The following is a 13,164-nucleotide window of genomic DNA, read 5'->3' on the forward strand; positions in this document are numbered from 1 at the left end:
TGGGGTCACTTAGAAATGTCCTTATTTTTGAGAGAAAAACTATCAATGAAGATCGCATTAAATGAATGATAAATCCAGTGTAGACATTGTTAATGTGATAAATGACTATTCTAGCTGGAAATGGCTGATTTTTAATGGAATATCTACATAAGAGTACAGAGGAACATTTCCAGCAACCATCACTGCTGTGTTCTAATGCTACATTGTGTTAGCTAATGGTGTTGAAAGGCTAATTGATGTTTAGAAAACCCTTGTACTATAACGTTAGCACATGAATGAACATGAAATTGTCTGAATGATCCCAAACTGTTGAACGGTGGTGTATATTTGTCTGTATTGGCCAGATGATAGATACAGTTTATTGGGCTACATGCAAATAAGGGTTGGTCCTTCTCCAGCCAGAGTGGTAGGAAAAATGCCTAAAGCTGTTGGGTAACTGTCAAAAATGCCAGAGGGATCATTTTTGGACAGTTGAACTTGTGTAAAAACCACACATAAAGCTGTCTGTTATATTCATAATATAAGATCAAGACAAAGGTTTTATTATCTTCATAAGCTTTGCTTTAACAGCTCAGGGCAGCTTCTGTGTGATAGCTGGAGACGGTTTTTTTTTAGATGGGGACAGAATTCTAAAATTAAGGTGAAGCAAATCAGAAATATGAGAAATATATATCCATACTCGTTAGTTTTGGTGCTTTCTGACTGTGACGTATGGACTCTTTATGTAGGGTGACTGAAAGAAACACATTGGATGACTCAGCGGCTATTTCGTCTGTACTGGTTTCAAACAAAGATCCCACTGATGCTCCTTCAGAGCCGACACCACCGGTGAGGACACACAAAACCCACAGACGCACTGACTCTATGCAGCAAAATTCCTCTGTATGAAGTCTTGTGGTGTTTGTGTCTGTTTAGGTTAACCACACTGTTGTGGCAGAGCAGCCTCAGACAGTCAGTGTGAATCAGCAGCCCTCTTCTGCAGGTGAGTGACTAAGAGACGCTGCCGCTTTGTGTCATATTCCATTTGCTACTGTTTACCAAGGGTTCTGACATTTTGTTTGAGCATTGGTTAATTATTAGCCACATCACTAGCACAAGAAGAGAGAGAAAAGAACAGTTTTTTCCTCTCTGAATCCACAGATCGAGTCTCAAGACCTTCTGGGTCATCAAACAGCTGGGACAGGTCAGTGAAATTCGATACAGAGGGGAAATCCACATTGTTATATCAGCAAAAGGGACAGTGCAAACATTTAAGAAATATCTTCAAAAAATAAAAATAGATCTAAAGTATACATAAATACTAGTTCAGATTGTCCAAATTCCTCTGGATGTGGAAATAACAATATTGCACAATAAATAGTATTGCACAGATTCTTTCATGAATAGAAATACTGATAGAGAAGTATTAGTATTGCACAGATTTTATCCATATTGTTCAGGTTCTTTTATATGCAGAAGAATTGATATTGCACAATTTTTAAATGTACAAATTATTCACAATTGTGTTTATACACTACCATTCAAAAGTTTGGGGTCAGCCAGACAATTTCATGTTTTCCATGAAAACTCACTCTTTCATTCATGTGCTAAAATAACTGCACAAGGGTTTTCTAATCATCAATGAGCCTTTCAACACCATTCGCTAACACAATGTAGCATTAGAACACAGGAGTGATGGTTGCTGGAAATGTTCCTCTGTACCTCTATGGAGATATTCCATTAAAAATCAGCTGTTTCCAGCTACAATAGTCATTTACCACATTAACAATGTCTAGACTGTATTTCTGATTAATGTTATCTTCATTGAAAACAAATGCTTTTCTCTCAAAAATAAGGACATTTCTAAGTGACCCCAGACTACTAGTAGTATATATATTCCATCTAGTAAAGACAAATGTATATATATGCAAGTGTATCTATGAAAACAGTGGGATAGCTTTTTCTTTTAAAAAAAATAGCTGATTTGGTGTATTAAGAATTATAAAAACAGTAGTGTGGCTGATGGTTTGAAAGAGTGCAAAAATTATTAGTTGTATGTAAATATATGACAGTGTGCAGTTTCGGTAAATGAATAGGAAGTGCATGAGGCAGCAGTTGTTAATAGTTGTCAGTATCTGTTTACAGCTTGAACATGTGAGAGAAACCATCAACCCTCCTTCAGACTCTATGTATGAATTAATGGAGTGATATTGGGATTCTTAACTGTGATGAGATTTTTAAATTTCTTTCTAGTCATTAAAAATGTCATATTTTATATTTTATTGGATGGTTGCTGGAAATGTTCCTCTGTCCCCCTATGTAGATATTCCATTAAAAATCAGCTGTTTCCAGCTAGAATAGTCATTTACCACATTAACAATGTCTAGGCTGGATTTCTGATTAATTTAATGTCATCTTCATTGAAAAAAAAGCTTTTCTTTCAAAATTAAGGACATTTCTAAGTGACCCCAAACGTTTGAACGGTAGTGTACATAAATACTAGTTCAGATTGCCGTAATTCCTGTGATGTTGAAATAATAATATTGTACTTAGAAATAATATTGAACAGATCCTTTCATGAGTAGAAATACTGATAGAGAAATATTGCACAGATTTTATCCATATTGTTCAGATGCTTTTATTTGTAGAAAACTTGATATTGCACAGTTTTAAATGTACAAAGAATTGTGTGTATATGTGTGTGTTTAGGCACTGTTGTATATTTGACTCTATCCATACTTTCAACACTAATGTCTCTTACTCTTCCTGTATCTTCCCCACAGCTCCTCTTCCTCCTCAGGTTACCCCTCGTCCTTATCATCCTCCTCTCCATATCCAGCTACACCTCCATCTCTCTTTCCCTCACCCCTTTTTCACACATACCTACTAGCTCACCAGTCTCACGGCAGTTACCCTCCTGGATACCCACCAGCCACGCCCGTCTGGACGCTTCCAACAACACCCCAGGGTGCGCCCATCCCTCCCCTCTGCTCCCCAGCCTCCGCCTCCTCCATCCCTGCCCTCATCCCCAAGGAATGGTACAGGTATCAGAGGAAGAAGAAGGAAAGGTACACGAAGCACTCGGCTGGTGGGCGTCTTTTTCTGAGCAGACGCTGGGTGTTATATTGTTTTCCAAGAAATGTGCAGCTGACCATTATTTAGAAACACGATGGACACGTTTTGTTTTTAAATGCATAATGTTCCACTCATTTTTGTCTTGGTCATATTTACTTACAGTATGGATTCAGCAAATGTTTATATCATTCATAAAATTTGCATCTGTTAAAGCAAATATCAAAAAATATATTTTTAATTGAATAGAACAGAAATCCCGTACACATTTGACTATAGTGTGACTTTAGCAGCTTTGTAGTGTGTATCTAAGTGTTGTCAGGATAGTGTACATGATAAATTGAAGATAAAATATATCCCTCTCCTCTCTCTTTGTCTCTCAGGTCACCTCACAGAGGATCTAGCTACAGACGCCCCTCTTCTCATTCTAATTCAAAGTCTTCTAAATCCAAATCTTCTCGCTCCTACTCTCGCTCTTCGAGCCGCTCTGGATCTCGCTCCCGGTCCCGATCCCAAAGCAAATCAAGGTATTTTGGGTCCCTTTTAAGACAGATGTTTGGTTGCAGTTTTGACTACAGAATGATTTTACATTTGGAGCTTTGCTCCGCCCTGGATTGCAAATCTTCTAAATTTACAAAAACGTTTTAACATGCTAATTTGATTTTCTATTTGAATTTGCTCATCATTTATTTATCTATTGCGCACCATGATACCCATGTACATGTTTGAAATTTTATTATGAAAAGCTTAAGTTTAGAATCATAAAACCTTCAAACATAAAGAAATACAAAATTAAACCTTGAGATGAAGGCATCTCTAGTGGGACACAGCAAATAAAAAGACTGTAAATAATTTAGGTGATGCAGCATTTGGCATGAAAGAAAGTTTTAGCAGCAGGTTAGCTTAGCTCTAAGACTGGAAATGCAGAGAAAAATCAACAAAATATTGATCCTGGGACTCTCTGGAGTCTCTGCTGGTTGCTTTAATGTGACATATGAAACATCTTCACATTGACCACATTCAACCTATCAGTGCAAAATGAGTTACAAGAAATGTCTTCATAGTAATCAATCGTGTCTCTATTTTGACTTAAAACTGAACAAACCATCAAATTGTTAAATAAAAATGTCCGTTTTGTGACACGATGTTGTAACCACATTTTAGCTGGTTAAAAATAGAGTGAAAAGAATATGAACCAGTTTTCAATGAACAATTGATGTGTCCTGGATGGTGTTTCCTGGAAATGTTGAGCTGTTGGGTTTAAATAACATGACATACTTTCTTTTATATATTTCTGATTTGCTTCATCTTCATTTAGAATTGTGTCCCCGTCTCAAAAAAAAAAAAAACATGTACCCAATTTTTACCTTCCTGTCATTAATAAGATGAAAAGAGAAATTAGATACACACAAATAATAAAGCCCATGATGCATTGAAATGTGTGTGGCACATAAAATGACTGAATCTTTTTTTTTTTTATTTTAGACCCCGTTCCCCTTACTCCCGTCAGAGAGATCGTCGGACCCGATCTCCTCCCTCCTGCTCTTACACCTTTGGTTACAAACGCTCACGATCCCCTACACCGTCCTCGTCATCATCACCCCGAGTGGGTTACCATTCCAGGTCCAAGTCGCCTTCAGATCCCTGGAAGAACCGCCATCACAACAAGAAGTCGGCTTCGAGCAGCTACAGCTCCAGGAGGCGAGGAGAGTGCTCAGAGAGGGAGTCAGGAGGGTCTAGAAGTGGTTCAACCAGAAACCTATATGGCCAGCATAGAAATCAAACTAGCAGGCAGGACCTGGATAGAGAGAACTACATGCAGTGGAAGTACAAAGAGTGGTACGAGAAATATTTCAGCAGCTATGTGGGCCACTTCCCTCAGATACCTCTTCCCTTCGTAAATCTTTTTCCTCCTCCTTGTCATCAGTTGGAGGACAGAGAAGAAAGTAGAAATCATTCACATGCTAACTTGGATTCTCGCTACCGACCACAAAGTAAACACGCAGCCAGGATGGATGGTCGGTCTCCTTTGTCAGAGTCATCCAGTGACAGTCGCTCCCCTCCGTCTCAGTCTTCAAGCGACAGTCTCTCCACGCCGTCTCATTCGTCCAGTGGCAGCCATTCCTCTCTGTCTCATAAAGCTACTGACAGCCATTCTCCTCCCTCTCAGTCGTCCAGTGACGGTCGCTCCACACCGTCTGAAGACGGAGCTCAGAGTTGCACTGGGAAGCACAAAAGCCCGACAATCACACCTACAAGGAATAGTGAGGAAGTAGATCTGCAAGACAGAAGCACAGACGACAAGCAACCGATACTGGAAAAATTGGAGCACTTTAGCACTCTGAAACATGAGCATAGGAGGATGAAGAAAGTTGACAAAGGAAGAGAAGAGGACTCATCATCCCTTGACTCTACAGATGACAGCAGAAAGGGCCTGAGGAGGAAGAGCTCTGGACCAAGCTCCTGTAAGGATGGCACTCCAGTAAAAAACAAAGCAACTGACAAAGATGCCTCAGAATCACCTCCGCTGAAGCTCAATAAACCTTCACACAAAGACGATGAAAGAAAAGTCAAAGGAGAGAAGAATTTGGAAAGAGAGAAAGGATCAAGAAGAGGCAAAGATTCAGACTCTAGACATAAAGAGGAGAGACAGCCCAGAAAGAGAGAGCCAGACAGGATGAATACAGACAGAGAAGAAACCTCCAGAGGCAGCAGAGCTCCTGACTCCAGATCAGAGAAGAACAGAAAAAGAAAGGTGGAGAACCTGGAGAGAAATGAGAAAGAGAGTAGTCTTTCTGTTAAGCCTGAAGGCAGAAAATGCCTAAAAACTGAAGTTGCAGAGAACCTTGAAACCTGCAAGAGTGAATCTCTGAAGTCACTTGATAAAGAGGAGAAGAAAAAAGAGAAGAAAACATGGCCTCTGACAGAGGGAGATATCTGGGAGGGAGGGATGGAGGTGAAGCCTCAGAGGAAGATCAGCATCAACATCAACCTGGGTGGAAAAAGGCAAGAGGAGAAGTCTGATAAACAGGACCCCTCTTATTTTGAGAGCATTACAGGGAAATCACAGGAAAACATTGAGCACACTGCTATTAGAGAGGAGGAGAAGTTAAACAAAGACAAGATAGAAACTGATGTAAATGAAAAGAAAGAATCCAGCAGAGACCAGGAGATTTTGTCTGAAGTTAAAATAAAACCAGAAGAAGAAGACAGAAGAAAGATGTGGGACAAAGCTACCTTTGTGTTTGAGAAAACTGCAGATAGGAAGGAGGACAGTGGAGAAAAAAAAGACAAAATAGAGGAGGAGGACTTTGACTTATGGCACTGTGCACTTAGAGGAGTGGAGGAGAGTGTCGGGGGAAAAGGGGAAGAAACAGAGAGAGTGAGAGATGACTGCAGAGAAGAGGAAATGGGAGGGTTGGCCACAACTCCCCGAAAGGAGAAGACAGAGAAAGAAAGCACATGCAAGGAAAACAGAGGTGAAGCAGACTATACAGAGAGGTTCAACTCACAGAGGAGCAAAAGAAAGGGCCACCATGATGGATCTAAGTCTACACCAGATGATGGCAGGTCAGATTATCCAACTATCTGCATTTTATACCGTCTTTTACTACATTCTTCATTCTACTCTCCCACATCGACAATAAATAATACGCACTTCAGTATTTTAATGAACAATCAACAGTGTCATTATTGATCAATCTGACAATTAAACTAGTTTTGCCTTGCCTTTCAAAAAACAACTAAGAATTGAGAAAGAAAAATCATCTTTGGAAGAAGCAGAAGTTTTTCCTTTAATAGACTATCCACTCCAGTACATGGAGATGCCCAGTTACTCATTTACTTGTATTTCTTTTGAGCAACTTTTTTCTGTTATTTTTGTGTCTTTTTTCAAAAAACAAAAAAATTACCATTCACCTTATTTGATTAAATGTGAGGTCTTTAATGATTAATTAACACTTAAGCATTATCTTTAAGGCTGGTGGCACAGTGTTGTTTGTTAAGTTTGCACATAACAAAACTGATTAGGAGAACAGGGAATAGAGGAGTGTAGACAAAAAGATATATTCATTCTCCTGTAGTACAAATACTGAACCTGTGTGCTCATACTGCAGCTGATTACCTCTATGTGGCAGCCACACGTGCCCAGAAGGGTGCGCTACAAAGCCAGATTAGTGACGTATGTTGAGCCCAAAGCCCAAGTTTTCAGTTTTGTTTTAATCCAAATAGAACACTGTGTTAACTAATGCTGTACAGCTAACTTCCTCCAAATGAGTTTCAGATTTAAATCATCTTCAGATGTCTTCTTTTGTCTGACCGTCAGTGCACAGCCAAAATATATTCCAACAAGAAAAGCTCTCAGAGAGCGCAGTACTCCGCCAAGGCTGTCCATTCCCCCATATGGCATTGTCAGAAATGCAACATTTTTTTGTAGAAATGCAGCATTTGTTTATTAGTTATTGATGATCAGAAATCACTGCAACATAGAATGTGGCCATTTCATATAGATGTACCCACAAACAAAATGACCTTGTGCTGAGCACACGTGTGTTATACATGTGTACGTTATGTACGGATACCAAATCGCGTGACCTAAATATGTAGCGGGTGGCGGGAATTGATGGGACTCGGAAACACCCCCACAATTTAATCGATTGTTCCTTGTATCATTTCCAACAGATAAGTCCTAATAAGTCTGCAGTAGGGTCGCAATCATGTAATCGTCTGCAGGCAGCTGATGTAGTGTTCACTTGTTGTCATAGTTACAGTGACGCTGTGCTGCTATCTTGTAACGATACAGAAATATTTAACAAATCCGTGGATCCAGACTGTAAGCTGCATCACTGCCAGAATCTAATCCATTGGTCTGTGTGTCATTTCTAACCTTCCCTGAAAATTTCATGTAAATCCGTTTTTACATTTTTGAGTAATGTTGCTGACCGACAGAAGGACAAACCAATGCCAGTCGTCACATAACTCTGCGTTCTTGGCAGAGTAATTACACCAACAAAGGAAAGCAGCAGTCTGAACCAGACAGTCTTGCTTGAAAAGTTTCTCAGACAATTAGGTTTTTAAACAGATGTTCCTTCATTTTCTGCCACGTAGTTCATTATTTGCCTTACGTTCAGGGTTTTTCCTGTCTAGAGGAAATGTTGGCACCCCCGAAAAAAGTTATAGCCAGCACCTAAACAAAAGTGCCAAAATGTTTGGAATTTGACATCCAAAATTAGAAACTTAATTTTGTAACCGGTTTTGTGAATTGGAATAAAGCATAATAGACATTTTTGTTTATCACATAGTCGGCAATACAACAAAAATGTCTGTCAAATCGAGTAACAGAGACTCATTGCCTTTAGTGTACGTGGATCGGCCATGTCATGTGAATATTATAATTCAGTTAAAACCCTGTAATGTAAGCACATAATCACCTACACTGAATTAGAGTTTCTTACGATTAGAACTCGCAGCGAAAGACATCCATGTAGCGTGATTTTTAACTCTTGGTTTGCGTGTGTGTTAAATACAGTAGCGCCTCTGTGGTGGGCAGCTGTGGAGGTGAAGACCATCAGGAGAGGTGGACAGTGGTGACAACTCTGGAGGAAAACACCGAGGACCGAGCTGCAGATGTACTCATACAGGTGTGTCTGCTGGACCGGGTCAGACAAGGGGCCACCAGGGTGTTTTAAACATGTGGAGGAAGTTGCATCAATAAAGCATTTGAATTGCACAAAATTACTAATATTTGTATTCTGTATGAATTTCTTAGCATTTTTTTCTTGTGTAATTACCCCTTGCTATAAGTGGCGCATGCACAAACAAAAATTGCATGTTGTCTGAGTCACATTTTACCCCTTTTTCTCAGGTGCCTCGCTCCAAATGGGGGAACGAAGGCAAAAAAGAGCAGGATGAAGGAGAGATCAGAGTTCACACTGTCTCTCCTGTGGCTCTACCTCAACCATCAGTGACCAATAAGGAGACAGGGGCAGACAAGGAACAACAGAGACGGAGGTCAACAGAGAGAGGCAGGGATGGAGTGATGATGAGAGGGAGGGACAGGGAGAAAGAGGAAAACGCCACTTCGTCCTGGTCGCACAGGAGTGTGGCTCCCTCTAGTGGCAAAAACAGAACTGACAGCACCTCCTGTTCAGAGAGAGAGAGGCAGAGGGATAGAGAAAGAGTGAGGGAGAGATCGAACAAGAGCAAAAGATCAAAAGAAGAAACTAAGGAGGAAGAGAGGAGGAGAGATGGGGAGAGAGAGAGGGATCGCAGCAGCTCTGCCTCAAAGCAAAGGAGAAATCCTCCTTCCTCATCTCACTCCATTTCACCGTCGCAACACAAAGAGAAGAGAGACAGTCAGCGAGAAGGCAATCAGGGCAGCAACAGCGGCAAGTTCTCCACTGTCAGAAACAGTACAACAAGCAGAGCTACCGACCTGTCTGATCGCAGTGCCCACAGACCATACCGAGATGTGGAATCCAAAAGCGAAGACCATTTCCACTATGGTAGTTACCAAGAGCGATCAGGGAACTCCAGCCACCAAGATAGATCAGCAGGGACCCACCCATCTCCACCTTCCTCCTCTCTCAGCCACAGTAAGCGGAGAGACCTGCTCCTCTTTGAATCCTCTGCAGGGCCTAAGAGAAGGTCCCCTAATTGGGGAGTGATGCAGAACAAAAGTAGAAATGACAGCGAGGTAGAGGGAGGAGAGAGGAAGGTGAACATGGTGGATAAGGTAGTGAAAAAAGGCAAGAGGGAGAGAGAAAATCAAGAGATGGTGGCCGGAGGTAGTTGGTGGGAAGATGAGGATGATAAAGTGGAGGAAGAAGAGAGGCCCAGCAGCCAAAGCAGCAGCCAAAGCAGCAGCAGCAGCTCATCAAGCCAGAGCAGCAAAGACAACCAGAGAAATGAGAGGAACAAGAAGGAAAGAAAACACGAAAAGGAGAAGAGACAGGAGCTGATGGAGGAAGGAGATTTAATGCAAGAAAAGCAAAGAGGAGGACGGCACTAAGCTCTACTCAGTCATGAGTGAAATTTACTTGATGTTTTTCCTTTCTCTGATCAAAAGGTGCCTGGTTTTATTTTGTTTTTCACTTTTATTTTTGCCCAGGATGCTTTTTGTTTCACCTTAAGATGTCATATCTAATATACATCAACCAAAAATGCTCAAAGGAAAAGCACCTTATACAAAACACAAAAATGAATGTGAATGAAATCAAATGTCAAGGAATTTGCACACGACTTGCTCAGGGCTGCCAGCAGCTGTATATCATTATAACTGAACCTGCAATGTTACAGTGTGAATGAAGGGGATGTTACATTTTGACAAGAAGTCAGTAATTTGATTTGCCTATAACAGGAGCACAGGGATACATACAGAGGATTGTGAAAAAGAGCTTGTTATTAATTTAAAAACAGATACTGTGAATATTTATGATTTCAACCTCTGTGTTGTCTTACTTTTTTTTAATTTTGTAAATGTTTATTCTAAAAATAACTGCTGGATGGATAGATAATTTACCAGAAGAAAGTTTAATTTTTCCTGTTTTGAAGGAAATAAAAAGAAATATCCATAAAAATGTTGTGTTTTTTTTCTTTCTGGATGACCACTGACAAGTTAGTAAATAACAGTAGAAATGTATTTTTATATATACACAGTAACTTATACTACTGTATACTACTATACTACAGGTAAAGTGATAATGCAAAAAACCTGAGACTCCAGAGATACTAAATTTGCTTTTTTTGTCAGTGCCATTTAAACATACCTACATATAAGTTAATACTAATATTCTGTTCAGTAATGTTATGAAATTGTATTTTTTTTTTTTTGAGTGTCTTTTAACTGAATTGCCATCTGAGAGCATTGTAGCCATGCAAGCAGCATAGCGCCATTTAGCAAGCGATAGCATGCTAAGCTAATATGGACTTCAGAAATGCCCATATTAACGTAGCATGCTAAGGTAATGTGGCCGAACATGTTAGGCGAACTGTTTCGTTGTTCTGCTTCTGGATGTTTTAAAGAAAGAAATGCCAAAACTGAAACACTACTCAGGTAAGAAGTTGTTTTAAAATATGTTATTGTTATGGATGTGTTGAATTTGATAGATAACATTGATCTATTTTAAGCTAACCTATGTTGAAGTAACTGTCCTGATGCTAATATGTACGTTAGAAATGCCCATATTGACTGAGCATGCTAAGCTAATGTGGCCGAACATGTTAGGCGAAGTGTTTTCGTTATTCTGCTTCTGGATGTTCCAAAGAAAGAAATGCCAAAGCTGAAACACTATTCAAGTAGAAAGTTGCTTTAAAATATTTTATTGTTATGAATGTGTTGAACTTGGTGTATAACATTGAGCTCTTTTAAGCTAACTTAAGTTGATGTGACTGTCCTGATGCAAAATTAGCTAGCTTATGTCAGGTATAGAAAAACAGATCAATTTGTTTTATTAAAGTAGTATGTTATGCTAAAAAATTGTATTTGGCGGTCAGATATGTTCCTTTACGTGTTAGGTAGTCCCAAATTATCTTCTGTAAAGTATTAAATCTGTTTCAACAGTTTAAGTTTGTGCCTGAATTGTAGGGCTCCATAACGTCATCATTGTGTGACCAAAAATGTAAATTAGCATTTATTTCCATTCCATAAGACCACTGAAGCTACGAATAGTTGTCACAAAATGTATTTATTAGAATAATTTCATATCATAATACGTAAAGTAATATATGTTGGGTTTTTTGTTGTTTTTTTATGTGAATAAACACAAACTTTTTAAATATCTGCGTTGATTATGACCTAGAAACAGTTATTTTCAGTCATTTTTACTTGTTTCCAAATGTACCTTCTTTTACCATAGCCCCCAGTCTGGCCACACATTCACTAGGATTTGCAATGTCTTTAAAGTCAAAAAGCTCAAACAAAATTATGAAATTAGACAAAGATTACTGTAAATGTGCCTTCAGTAACAGTTCTAATGGAGACCTTGTAAGCCCTACATTTTGAAACCAGTTTAAAATATTCTGAGAGACTGTCAGTATTACTAACTTGTTATAAAGCTGAAGTAGCATCTGTGTGGTCATCTTTGTCGTTCCTCAGGTTGCTGTCATCTTTCCACTGTAGTTGGTCTTTTCCTTTATTTTGAGGCACCACGTTAGCTTCTCATCCTTAAAAACTCAGTCGGCCAGAGACTAACAGTAACAACACCTCCCTTTCCTCATCTGTTAACTTGCCAATTTTATCTGCAGTGAATGCAAAAAAAAAAAAAAAATCTTCTGGTTTTACCTCCTCTTCACACAATAATCCGGCTTCAAACATGAATCAAAAAAGAAAACAGCAGAAGAACACAGTTTAACGATGAACAGAGACGTTGTAATACAGTCAGATTTTGGACAGGTTTGTGGCTGTTTGACTTGCTGTTTTTTTTTTTTTTTTGTTGCAATCTATACGAGAGACATGTTCAATATGCCTGCTGTCTGTGCTGGCTGGGGCTATTGTACCCACTGTGTGTATGTTGATGCTTGAAGCGTATCCAGGCTTTTCTTGCTTCATTAGCTCACTACAAGGAAGACATGGCAGAGATCCAGCCTCTCTGTCTTTCTTTCTGTCCCCGGTATGTTTTGCTCCTGTGAGAGCATATCACTCAGTGTCGTGCCAAGGCATGCTGGGATTGAACAGTGGGAATCTTGTGTGTGGGATGCCCAACTTGGCTCGAATCCAAAATTTTGACGGAGGGATGCAAGGACACTCGGGACAGTCGGGCATCTGTAATACTTTAATAAGCCAAGGTATTCTCCTCCCATTGGCGTGTTGTGCTGCTAAACTTCGTGGGCTGCTAACTGCAGCGTCTGTGTTTCCTTTTGCACTTTTTTGGTGTGAAATGTGATTGCTTTGGTCGAAAATGGTTGTCCGTCCATCTGTTCTTCATTGTGTGTGTGTGCAAAGGGTTGGGCATGAAGCAGACAGACAGACAGTAGCAGACTGTATCTGTACATGGCAGACAGAGCACATGACAACAGAAATCCACAAATTGTGAGAGATAGTTTAACAGCCCGGAAGTACAAATACGGACCGACAAAGTGAGACAGAAGTAGGCACACAGATGTAGCTATAAACTA

The 13,164-nt window shown here is 39.8% G+C and overlaps 1 protein-coding gene across 4 annotated transcripts in view; it reads left to right on the forward strand.

The window, feature by feature from the left end:
* The window catches only part of LOC111581537 (E3 ubiquitin-protein ligase RBBP6), a 28,808-nt gene extending 18,149 nt beyond the window's left edge, over window positions 1-10,659 (forward strand). For 2 of the 4 annotated variants that reach the window (XM_055005360.1, XM_023289749.3), the window contains exons 12-19: window positions 729-828; window positions 916-982; window positions 1,141-1,183; window positions 2,763-3,047; window positions 3,435-3,578; window positions 4,537-6,621; window positions 8,579-8,690; window positions 8,915-10,658. In XM_055005360.1, coding sequence (XP_054861335.1) covers window positions 729-828; window positions 916-982; window positions 1,141-1,183; window positions 2,763-3,047; window positions 3,435-3,578; window positions 4,537-6,621; window positions 8,579-8,690; window positions 8,915-10,060 — 3,982 coding nt within the window. In that variant the 3' untranslated portion in view covers window positions 10,061-10,658. Of the gene's footprint in view, window positions 1-728; window positions 829-915; window positions 983-1,140; window positions 1,184-2,762; window positions 3,048-3,434; window positions 3,579-4,536; window positions 6,622-8,578; window positions 8,691-8,914 lie in introns of all 4 variants that reach the window. The other 2 variants (XM_055005361.1, XM_055005359.1) reach the window with 2 other exon arrangements.
* Window positions 10,660-13,164: the final 2,505 nt, after the last annotated feature.

This window comes from Amphiprion ocellaris, chromosome 19 (genome assembly GCF_022539595.1).
Source record: "Amphiprion ocellaris isolate individual 3 ecotype Okinawa chromosome 19, ASM2253959v1, whole genome shotgun sequence".
Lineage (NCBI taxonomy): Eukaryota > Metazoa > Chordata > Actinopteri > Pomacentridae > Amphiprion > Amphiprion ocellaris.